Source organism: Lotus japonicus, chromosome 1 (genome assembly GCF_012489685.1).
Source record: "Lotus japonicus ecotype B-129 chromosome 1, LjGifu_v1.2".
Classification (NCBI taxonomy): Eukaryota; Viridiplantae; Streptophyta; class Magnoliopsida; order Fabales; family Fabaceae; genus Lotus; species Lotus japonicus.
In genome coordinates, this window is record NC_080041.1 from 106,774,899 (window position 1) to 106,787,562 (window position 12,664).

General features: G+C 34.7%; 1 protein-coding gene across 1 annotated transcript; it reads left to right on the plus strand.

The window, feature by feature from the left end:
* The first annotated feature begins 6,782 nt into the window (after positions 1–6,782).
* Positions 6,783–8,784, plus strand: LOC130728874 (CASP-like protein 4D1). Its single transcript, XM_057580460.1, has 3 exons — positions 6,783–7,049; positions 7,649–7,781; positions 8,310–8,784. Exons 1-3 carry the CDS (start codon positions 6,877–6,879, stop codon positions 8,514–8,516), a joined length of 513 nt encoding a protein of 170 aa, XP_057436443.1. The 5' UTR covers positions 6,783–6,876; the 3' UTR covers positions 8,517–8,784.
* Positions 8,785–12,664: the final 3,880 nt, after the last annotated feature.

Genomic DNA, 12,664 nt, shown 5'->3' on the forward strand with positions numbered 1-12,664 from the left:
AAGGTTTTAAGTGAAGTAACTTTCATAAAAGTTACTCCTGGAGTAACTTGATGCCCCTAACAAGGTCCCACTTGTTTCTACCAAATTTCACAAATTTGTACGGCTAAAATTCTGATGACAATAAACTTTGGAGACAGCATAGGGACAAAGAATGGTGGTGGTGGCGGGTAAAGCCTCCTGTTAATGTGGGGAGGAAGAAGGAATGCAGAGGTGGGGGACTATTTACTTTACTTTACTTAGTTAAGTCCTCCCTCGTGTCCTGTTTGGCCACTGAACATGAGGCTCTAGAAATGGCTTTGGAATTCCATGCATGGACAGTGACATGGAAGATGGGAAACATGCATTTGAGCATCAAATCTTTGGTTTCAAGATAAGATATTAAGATTGTGACTCTCGATTCCATTGCTGTGTGCCCCAGCCCCACCAATGTTTCGCTATTTAGAGATTCATGTAATATATACACGATCACTAGCTTTATGTATGTATATATATATATACAAGAACTCATTAAAATGGACTTCCTTTATAGAAACTTGTTGAAAAAAGAGTTAAGAATTTTACCAATTTACTTGAATTTTAATAAATAATTTTATTGGTGTATATTGTGGTTAGGCTTAATCCTCAAATTAGTCCCCATCTTTGTCTCGTCGTCTGAACTAGGTCCCTCACCGGAAAAATTTGTGGAATACGTCCCTATTTTTGCAAAACGTATGGAGCCAGTCATCGCCGGAGCCCGAAGCTCCGGCCAGTGGTGAAATAGCATGGTAACTGTGTAAATGAAGCTCACATGACACTAAAAATAAATAAATAAAATCAATTTACACATCATATAGTTAACATAATTAACCCTAATTCTAATTCTAACTCAAATCTAATTAAGCCAATTTAACTCAGATCATTTTTCCCCAATTTCCACATCTGCTTCATCTCCTCCTCCTTCATCTTCTTCTTCATACTCAGGACTAAGGGTGGAAATAGGCCGAGCCGAGCCAAGCTTTGTGTGGCCTAGGCCTGGCCTGCATTCTCTTTTGGTGGCCCAAGCCTGGCCTGTGGCCTATCAATAGGCCAAATTTTATGGCTTGGCCTGGCCTTTTCTAAGGCCTGGCCAGGCCTACAGGCCTTCTTAAAAGTCTAACTTAACAGACAATTTTATCAAAAGAAGGTCATTAGGCTAGTGGGCTAATAAGCATTTTATATGTCATTGCACTTTCTTTTCAAATAAAAAAACTTGTATCATTACATTTCAAAAACTAAACCTATATCATTGCAAGAGAGGTGGACTTGGCAGCGGCAGATCAACAGGGGCGACTGGCTGCAGTCTGCGTCCTGTGCGGCTGAGGATGTGCTATGTTGAATATGTCTGGAACGTTTCTAGTCCAGGTTAAGGCATGGACTTAGGGTTTTCTTTTATACTAAAGTATACATTAGTTTAAAAAAAATTATATATAATTATTTTATATTTATATTATTAATAATATAATATATAAGTAGGCCGGCCTATCTGGCCAAATAGGCTTTTTAAATTGTTTGGGCCTGACCTTTTTAGTTAAACAAGCCTTTTAAAAAGCCTAAGCCTGACCTTTTTAGTAAACGAGGCAAGCCGGGCCGAGCCTCAAACGAGCCGAGCCATAGGCCCCTGACGAGCCGCCTGGCCTATTTCCACCCCTACTCAGGACCTTGATTTTGACGATGAGGAGGCTGCTCGTTTGCTCCTTTCATAAACCTTTTCAACATCTCCATCACAAAGAACCCTAATTCTATTTCCTTTCATCCTAGAAGAAGAAAAAACTCAAACCCAGATTTTCCAGATTTCACAAAGAGAACGATTCAGGAGTTACTGTAAGCACCATTTGGGATGAATGGAAGTTACTGAAGGTGGTGCGTGTGGATCTAGGGCTCTCGAACGAGATTCTTGGCCACCACCACCACTTCTAGGTCTCAATCTCCTGGGTTTCTTCTTCCCTAACCACCGCCACCACCACCACTCACGGCTTGGCCACCAGCACCACTCCCGAAAGCATGATGGGTCTTCTCTCGAACTTGGACAGAGCAGATCGATGGAGATCTGAGTTGGGGATCTCCTCCGAGCCCACGGCCTTGCTCCGTCGTCATCACCATCTCACGCTCTGGTTCTGGACGCTTTGAACCTTCGGTTGCAGGTGGCTTGGGGTTTTGGACGCTCTGAACCTTCGATTGCAGGTGGGAGTGGGGTTGGGGTAAGGGTTCCGATTGCAGGTGGGGGTTGGTAAGAGAAGAAGAAGATGAAGGAGGGGGAGATGAAGCAGATGGGGTTTTGGGATTTATGGACAAGGGTGTGATTATAACAATCAGGTGGTTCCCCTGTTTCTGATCTGGCAACGTGTTGGAATTACTCTTCCCCTTGCTGGTTTTTTGGTTGCTACTTTTACCTTCTAAGGATTGCTATTATGGTGGGTCAGGGACAATGTATAGCTTTGGCTGATTTAGTGTTAGCTCCGTTTCTAGCTTCTATAATCCTAAGATGGATAATTTAGCACCATTCTTGTATCGGGTAAATGGTCACTTTGGTCCTCAAAAGTTTCCACCGACTTCACATTCGTCCCTGAATGAAATTTATTCATCTCGCAGTCCCCCAAAGTGGCAAACGTCTGTCACTTTAGTCCTTGACGTTAAAAACACTTAACAGACGTTAACAAATTCATTTTTTATATTTTTTTTACCCACATGGAAATCATTAATTTAAATTTAAAAAAACAAATTGACTGAAAAATTGATTAATTAAAAATTTAAAAAACAAAATCCTAATCTCCTTCTCATCTTCTTCAGCTTACTCCTTTTTTCTTCATCTTCTTCTTCAATTCTTCCATCACCATCAAACTCCATGACAACCCAGTCTTCTCCCTGTTTATACAAGGGGTGCTAGTCCCAATTGACCACACAATTGAATCAGGTCCAGCAACTTATCTACATATACAGCATCACCTTTGAATTTACAGCCATTACACAGGATTCAGATTGACCACACAATTGAAACCCACACCCAAAAATATGGAAGGAGGAATATATAATCTACAAGGAGTACTAATGCAATTTATCAGTTTATTCCACAACATGCTGCGTGACTGAAAATAGAACACAAGACATGTCTGTTCTTCTTCTCTTGCAACCCTGAGCACTATTAGAGCAGTTCTCAGATCGAACCCATCGCCACCGCCCTCATCCCCATCGCAGAAATCTCCCTCCACCGCAACCCATCATAGAAACCCACCTCCATGCCCCATTGCAACCCTAGCCACATCCAAAAACCCAGACCGAACCTAGCTCCATCTCCACCCACAAAAACTGCCCTCCACCCCCCTTCACCCCAGACCGAGCCATCATCCTCTTCACCCACTCTGACCTAGGTTCGTGTGCACAATGGCAGATCTGATTGGGTTTGGAAATCTGGATTGAAGCTTCAAACCAAAAGAGGGAAAGATTGAAGCTTTTATCTGGGTTTGGAAATCTGGATTCAGATATGTGGGTTTGAAAATCTCATCAGGGTAGAGAGAACTGCGTTTCGATGGGGGCGGGGATGAGGTTTGTGGTGGGGGATTGGGTTGTGGTGGGGTTTGATTGTGATAGAAGGATTTGTGAAGATGATGAAGAAGAAGATGAGAAGAAGGAGATGAAGACTGGTGGTTCACATCCAGAATTTTTTTGTTTTAATTAATTATATTTTAGTTCAATTGTTATTCTAATTCAATTAAATGATTTTTCAGTTTTAAAAAAATGAATTTGTTAACGTTTGTTAAGTGTTTTTAACGTCAAGGACTAAAGTGACGGACGTTTGCCACATTGGGGGACTGCGAGATGAATAAATTTCATTCAGGGATGAATGTGAAGTCGGTGGACACTTTTGAGGACCAAAATAACCATTTACCCTTCTTGTATCCCTTTCTTTCTTTTTCTTTTTACTATTGTTTCTAGCTTCTGTAATCCTGAGATTTGTTCTTGGTTTTGGTACTTCCTTAATATATTATTGGTTTATAAAAAAAAAGTTGTGGGTAAATTTTCTGGGTTTGGAGGGAGGGGTTAATCTTGGGATTTTTCATGTTTCTGGGTTTAGTTGTTTGTTGAAGAACATAAAGAATGTGAGGGAAGATGATTTATTTCTCTGGGTTCAAGTTTGGTTGTTTTTGCTTAATAATTTTTTTTTAACTTTAAGTTTTTTTAATTAACTTTGAAATTTTTAATTAATTTATTTTTCTGATGGGTAATTTTTTTTAATTTCACGTAGGCACTATTGACACAGTCAGCGTGACACTTCATCACTCGCCGGAGCTATGGGCTCCGCCGAGGACTTGCTCCATACGTTTTGTAAAAATAAGGACGTATTCCACAAATTTTTCCGGTGAGGGACCTAGTTCAGACGGCGAGACAAAGATCATGACCAATTTGAGGATTAAGCCTTATGGTAATATGAGGTAAGTTAGACAACCGTTTATAACCTCAATATTAAAAAACAAATGAGGAATATCCTTGTTTCACACCAGAAGTTAGTAAAATACAAACTCCAATAAGTTAGAAAAATTTAAACTCCAATCCATGGTAACCTTTAGCTACTTTCACAATCGTAGAAGGGCAATACCCAATATTCACTACTAAGTTATGAGCATATATACTCAATCTACTTAATTGCAGCATATGCATTAGCAGGTTAATTTAATACAAGGGATTAGATACCTACACCTCTCGTTACTATTGGACACCGATTAAGAGACATACACGAATTGTGTCGAATGAAACATAAAAAAGTTCAAAGTTCATACGTATTCCTGCAAATTATCCCACAGATTACATTTATGGTGGTTCTTTTGCAGGAGTTTCAACCACCACAATATGAATATAAAAAATTTCCCACGAAAATTTTCACTAATCTTTCCTGTTATTTTTAGTGCAAAATTTTATACTATTTCTAATATTTCAAATCAGTAGGAAATTTCACAGGTAATTTCGCAAGAAAATTTTGTAAGTAAATCTGCAGGGAAGCAAATGTCTTGGCCATGCCCAAAAGTTCACATATTGGGGTTGGAAAGGACACTATAGTAGAAAGAAATGTACAATTAAGCCAAACAATTAGGTGTTATGAAGAAATAAGAAGTTTACGGTCTCCAAATATTTATTTGAACCGAGCGTTAAAACTGGGCCTAACAGTAATTTGGATGTGGGTATGGTCTTAAGCGAAGCGAATCAAGCATGGACCATCAATAGTCAAAATTCTCAAGATGAATGTGGGCCTTATGAGAATGAGTTGTTGGGCGTAGAAGGCATCAATGTTGCTTCAACGATCCATGATTTTTTATTTATTTTTATGAATGCATGTTATCCTTTGTATATATAGGGGGCCCTCTAAATACACAAGAAAAAACCAAAAAACTAGTGTAACCTTACACAACCCCCTTTTAATTTGACCCCCTATTATAGGTTATCTCTAGATAAAATGTTTTTATTTTTATAAATAAATTATTAAACCAATAATCTTAATAACATTTACATTAAACATCAAATCAACCCAAATTAATGTCTAGGTTGGATGGAAAAATGTGACGGCAAGAACTAAAAACAAAATGTGTAATTTTTGGAGGGTGTTAAACAAAGAAAATATTTTCCAAGATGAAAAACAACTACGATGTATTTTACAGGGACAATAAACTTAATTAAGCCTAAAGCGAAAATGTTAAAGTAATTTTCTTTTCACAAAAATCTTAAAAAGACTTGATATATCTTATAAATTATCAACTTTTATATTAATTTTAAAGAGACTTGATTTTTTGAATAAACTTTGATATCAAGTATCTCCTTTAATAATTCGCTTCAAGGTATAACAATGATTGAAAAGCAAACTTCGATACTATAGATTAATTTTTCAATTTTAAGAATGTAATAGTAATAATAATAATATTTTATTTATTAATTTTTTGAAAAATATAAATTTACTAATACAAAATACTACTACTAATAATTTGCAAAGTTTCACTTTTTTCAATTCTCATGTTGCAATGAATATGACATAACTTTTCATTGGTCCATCATTACTTCTCTTAAATCTCAATAGTACTATAATACTAGGTAATAATTTTTTGGGAGCCTAACGCAATTACATGTTTGACCCAACTCTCTCCACGGCCCTGGACTTATCACCTTTGGATCACTTTTTTCGCTTATTTACATTAAAGAAATCCTTTCTTTATAGTTTTAGACTTTTAGTAAAGAAATCAGATTCCCTAGGACGTTTCATAGCATTTCATAGGTATTTTCTCTATTTTACATTTGTCTTCTTATTTCAGTATTTTCTAGTTTATGATCAGTAGTTTCTGAATTTTTCTTTTAATTTATGCATGAAACAAGAACGCTGCAGCGCGGAGGAGTTAGTAATACTACTGGACCTTCCCTTTGAAAATTAGTACAATTAATTAATTTTCTTGATTTAATAGCCGGCCTTTACTCTTACAAGTTACAACTCAAGTTAAAAAAAAGTCCTTCTGAGGGAGTCATGGGACAAGATCATGGATTGGCTGAAGGAGCAATGGATCATGGAGTGCCTGCAGTTCATCTAAATTTACCATTTTAATTTCTTTCTCTCCAACTATCAGGCATTCAGAAGGGTTAGATTTTAGTATTTTACCAATCCTGAAGCCTAGACGGCTTTCTTAGAAATCTTTTAAGAAACCACAGATTTTAGTCAATGAACATTAGGATATATGCTATACGATGTCACTATTTTCAAAAGCCACCCCTCTTCTATTGTGTTCAAAATCATCCTATCCATCTAATTGGCTAGGTGAGTCCTTAAAAGGGTAGAACCTGCATCAAATTTGTTCACACCAATTCTTAGGACTAAGGAGGAGAAAAATTATGCCTGAGATGGATAAAAAATCCTCAGTTTCAATAACATGTATTTTCCTTTTGAGGGTGTTGACCTTTATTTTCCTTCTCATTGCTCTCATAGTCACTGCCACAAACAAGCTTACTCAAGTCACGATTAATGGCCCTCGTGAAGTCAAGTTCAAAGATTTCGGTGGTTATCGGTAAGTCAAGTCATATACATTTTCACTCCAAACATAGCTGGAAATATATTTCGATCGCTAATTCCTATCTAATTTGTTTTTTTTGATAGGCCCTAGCTAATTTGTAATAAACCATTTTTAATATGGAGATTACAGACAAAGCCAAGTTATAAATTTTACTAATTACAAATCCAAGTTTTCATGGTGTAACACAGAGTCTTTTATATATGCTATGAAGGTGCAGATATAAATATTTCAATTTCTAATTAGCAGTTATTTTGCAATTAATTATTCAGTGCTTGATTACTCCACTTACATACTGGTGTATAGGCTATAATCCCCTTTTATTAAACATATGTCAAACGAGGGAAGAAAACTTGTTTAATTTCACTTAAAAGTGTTATATACTGAAATAAAAAATCAAAATTTAATTTGATGAAAAAATTGTCAATGAGATAAGCAAAATAACATTTTCTTTTTGTGATAAAGAAGATGCATGTTCTACAAAGGAAACTCATTTATGGTCTCTCAAAAATCATTAACAAAGTCAAGGCGATTGATAGTTTTGATCTTTATTAATTTCCTCTTTATTAACTACTTACAATTTTTAAATCATATAGATACATGGTGTCCACAACAGCTGTTGGGTTTGTTTATAACCTCCTCCAAATGACACTCTCAATCTGCACTCTGGTCTCAGGAAACCGTCCATTCGGCAATGTTAGCTATATATTCGATTTCTTTGGTGACAAGGTAAATCAGGCCATAGATTTTCAAGCTGAAATAATAAAGAGTCACTTACCACTTTTTTTAGATATATAAATATATGAAAAGAAGACAGAAATGTGATGATGTGATGTATATATAAGTGTTGATACTGTTTTCTGGTACACAAATACAAATTGATACTATTAATGAAATCTTGCTACTCTATCGGTTCTTTTTTTATAATTAAAAACCAAATAAGGAGGTAGCTTGGTCCTTTAATTTATAAAAATCAATTTAAATTTTAAGGTACATTAATTATATTTTTGGCAACAACAACACCCTTATTTAATTGAGGATTCTCTTTATTTACCATTATGCAACTCATTAATAATAAATAGAATTTAAGAAAAATAAGTTGAAGTAATTTTGGAAGGTTTAGATAAATTTAATACTATCAACCACTTTATTAAGGGGCGTGAAATATTAGTTTAATTTTTATAAAAAGGAAGAAGGAAGTATAACCTTAATTAAGTACTCATTTTAAAGAATATTTTCATTCTCTTCTTTGGACAGATTATATCATACCTTCTACTTTCCGGTTCAGCGGCAGGATTCAGTTACTTTGGAGATCTGAACACAGCCCTCATCAAATCTACACAAAATCCTTTCAATTCCTTTGTTAAAAAGGCAATCGCTTCAGCTAGCCTTGTGCTCATTGGATTTTTGTGTACTGCCATAACATCAATTTTCAGCTCGTTTGCCTTGCCAAAGAAAGTTTAATTTGATGCAGAAAATGATGTCCTGGTAGAAAGCTAATGGCGAGGCAAGCTCCAATAATTTCAATTATGATCCAGGAACATGCTCATGGTTTTCTTTATTATCATTAATTAGAAGTTATTATTTCTTATATAGTTAATGTGTTTCTAGAATATTCCTAAAAGTGATGAGATGATTCCACTTTTATGACTCTGCTTATCTTAAAGGTTAAAACCTTAACTATAAATTAGTGCACTGTTTTCTCAATAATGTCTACCCATAAAATTGGGGATTTCTATAGCTTTTCCTTAATAGCGCATGCACTCACGTTGTTGATTTGACTATCAAGGCTACACTTGTGGATGAACCACTTTTCCTAGAGGCTACATCAGAGACAGCCTCTAGATTCATTTGAACAAGTTTATATCATCAATACCATGGGCTCTAAGCCTCTAACTCAGTTTCTTCTAAACTTGACACATGCAGTTTATCAAACCCTACCCACACTATTTGTTAAAATGCATGAGCGAAAATATGAAACATGTTGTACCTTGTTGAAAATATACAAAGAAATAGTGTATCAAGCGTTTACCACTACGCCAAAAGTAATTGCTGACGCTAGATTAATAAATCTAATAATCTCCTTGCAATGTTAGCAGTGTTAGCCGGGGGATTTGAACCCATGACCTTGCTTTTGATACCACTTATTGTATCAAGCGCTTACCACTACGCCAAAAGAAATTATTGTTAGTGAGAGCACAACTTTATTTCCTTACAGTACAGAGTACTCAAGGATCTGCGATGTTAAGCGCCCATCGAATCCTAAGGGTGACGCTGGATTAATAAATCCAACAAGAAAGTCTCGCATTGCTAAGTTGGAGACAAAATGAATAGAATATAAGCTGGAGAGTTACAATCTCAATTTCCTTAAGGTTTTGGGTAAAGCTTCTACTTCAGCGTCACAAGTCCACTCTCCCTGATCCAGACCCAACAATGATATTAGAGGAAGACGAATCCAGTTGGACTTGAGGGGAAATGTTGAAAATATACAAAGGACGAATCCAGTTGGACTTGAGGGGGAGTGTTCAAAGTCACTTTGCTAAATTATAAACAAAATCAATAGAATATAAGTTGGAGAGTTGCAATCCCAAGCCACCAACTCAAAACATCTTAGGATACATTTGATTACCAACAAATTTTGTAAAAACGCCTTCCTCGAATTTCCCCTGCATGAAATATTTCTGCTTTTCGCCTCGTGGAATACCTCATTTGCTATTACTACGTTGTCTAACATATTCCTCCGCACAAGAAACGCAAAGGAAGCAAGACCATAAATCTCCTTGATCAAGTCAACACAATAATGAATACAGGAACACTTGACAGCAATCAGGTCATAAGGACAGGATATGATAAGTGAACATGATAGCAACAAGATAGGATAAGAGCAGGATAGACTATTATCATATCCTGTGTTTAAGGTGCACATGATAAGGACAAGATATGAAAAATGTATCAAATTTATATTTGAATAAAAAAATACATTTAAAAATTGATCATTCTATTAAATTTAATTTTTTATACATTTTCATGAATGAGTCTATATTTTAAAATAACTAAAATTTATTTAAATTTTATTAATTAGTTTATTTTATTGTTTTGAAGATAGCCTATATTTTAAATAAAATTATGCAATTAACTAATTGGTTTTCACTTAGTTGTTACACGTAATAATTAACAATAATAGTCAACTAAATTAAGAATATTATTAATTCAAAAGTGCTTTATATTTAAATTATAAATTATTATATAAGTACATGAATAATTTTAAATAATAGGAGATGTGTAACAAAATAAAATAAAATAAAATAATAGGAGATTAAAATAGAAAATTAGTCTATTACTATTAAAAAATCAATATTTGTAACTAATTGGTTTTCACTTAATTTTGACACGTTTTAAATAATAAAAACTAACTAAATTAAAAATATTATTATTTCAAAAGTAATTTATATTTAAATTATTATATAATTAGATAAATAATTTTTAAATAATAGGAGATGAAAATATTAAATTAGTCTATTATGCATATGAGATTAAACCATGCACTGATGCACATGCCAAGGGTGGAAATGGATATTCTAAGGGCCTGTTTGGTGGTCAGGACAAGATAAGATATGACAGGATAGTAATCATATCATGTTGTTATCTATTGTTTGTTGTGTCAGCAGAATAAGATAACACTATCATGTCTCATATCATATCTTGTCTATCATGTGTAAAAGTTATCCTGAAGGAGAAGTTAGGATAGAACATGATAGGATATCAGTTATATATTTTCTTTCAGTATCCTACATCTAAATTAATTTATTTTAATATTGTATAAATTATAATCCTATTAAATAATAAATATAAAAATATTAAGTTAACTAAAATAAAAAATAAATAAAATTATTATTCATAAATAGTAAAATAGACTACTCACTAATCTGGTTCATCAGACCCCAATTAGTCATCACCAAGCTAACAATAACAAGGTCCAGTAGTTAAATTCAATGTCCTTCAACCAGTACAATACTAGGTCCAATTACGCAACACTACTGATGCAAAGGGGAGGTTCTGATATCCATTCATAAAAGGAGAAATGAAACCCCTTAACCTTTCCTTTAAGCCACAACCATGCTCGATATTGAGCAATCTCCAGCAGAGCCAATCCTTCTTGAACTGTGCCTCCATTAAAAATCAGTCTATTCTGATGGCTCCAAATTCTCCATGCCACCGCGAACCAGATGAATCGAGTCAGTACATTTTGTTGTGAATGCTGTAACAAGTGAGAAGTGCAGTCCCCCGAAAGCACTGTGGTCCTTCCCAACCACCTATAGCACCGCATCCAAACTTCTGCAGCGAGTGGGCAAACAAGCAGTAAATGATCAAGGCTTTCCTCCTCCTGAGAATGCACCGGGCAACACACTTCCTCTGCTGCGAAGATAACCTTTCTCCTGTGAAGATTGACCCTTGAGGGTAGTTAGAGAATATGAGTGCATTGAAATCATGAGGTGGTTGAGAGCTAAATTTATATGTTATGATAATTCTCACATAGTATTTATTCTCTAGTTATCGATTTTCATAATAATCGTAGATTTTTTTTTCAATATTAAAGTTTTTCCACATCATATTCTTATATTTTTTTAGGCTTAATAGCTCTTTTGGTCCCTCACTTATCATGATTTTGCACTTTTGATCCCTCTAGAAAATTAGCAAAATTAGTCCTCATATTTACACATTTATTCTGTTTTAGTCCTAAATAGAAATATGGATCATTTTTATAAAAAATTAAGCAATGTGGAGGACCAAAAGTGCTATATTTTTTATTTGTGACAAAAAGTGAAAAATCCTGATAAATGAGGGACCAAAAGAGTTATTAAGCCATTTTTTTAATGATGATTTTCGTTCCAGTCTCAGCATCAGTGAACCTCCAGCTTCGACTGCGGGGGTGTGTTAGAATATAATAGAATATTAGATTAGAATATTCTTTATTTATTTACCAATGTAATTACGAATGTAATCAGATTTAGATTTGTTTAGCTTTATTATTAGTCAACCATGTAATTGTATAAATAGGGTGTTTACCCATCAATAATATTCACGGAATACAATTCTTTCATGATTAATTCTTGTACCCTCGTCTCCCCAACACTCTTATCACCTCGCGTTTCTTGTTTGAATAGTACACGTACATGGTTCTTGCATTTCTTATTAAAATTAGTACTAAGTAGCCTTGCTCCTATTCCATATTTGTCTGTGTTTCTTTCCTAGCTAACGCATCAAACCTAAAATTTGATTTGGGACTACGTCTTATAACCTACCAATGCTAAATGAGAGTCCTATATGGTGAAATCCCTATTCACATGCAATCCAGATCATGTTTCAAAATTTCAATTATTACATAAAATTTTAATTCTATTTTAATTTTTATGTTAAAATTAGTCTCACTTTTTGTTAAGGATTCACGAACATATACGGAGATCCTGCACAGTCTGTATATACATATAAACAATGTGAAATCAAATCAAAGTGTTGTATAACTATTACTCAAGAGACAAAATACTACAGCTAATGGTCAAACAATGCAAAGTCAATGACATCAAAGAATGAGAGCTTTCGCCGAAATTTTG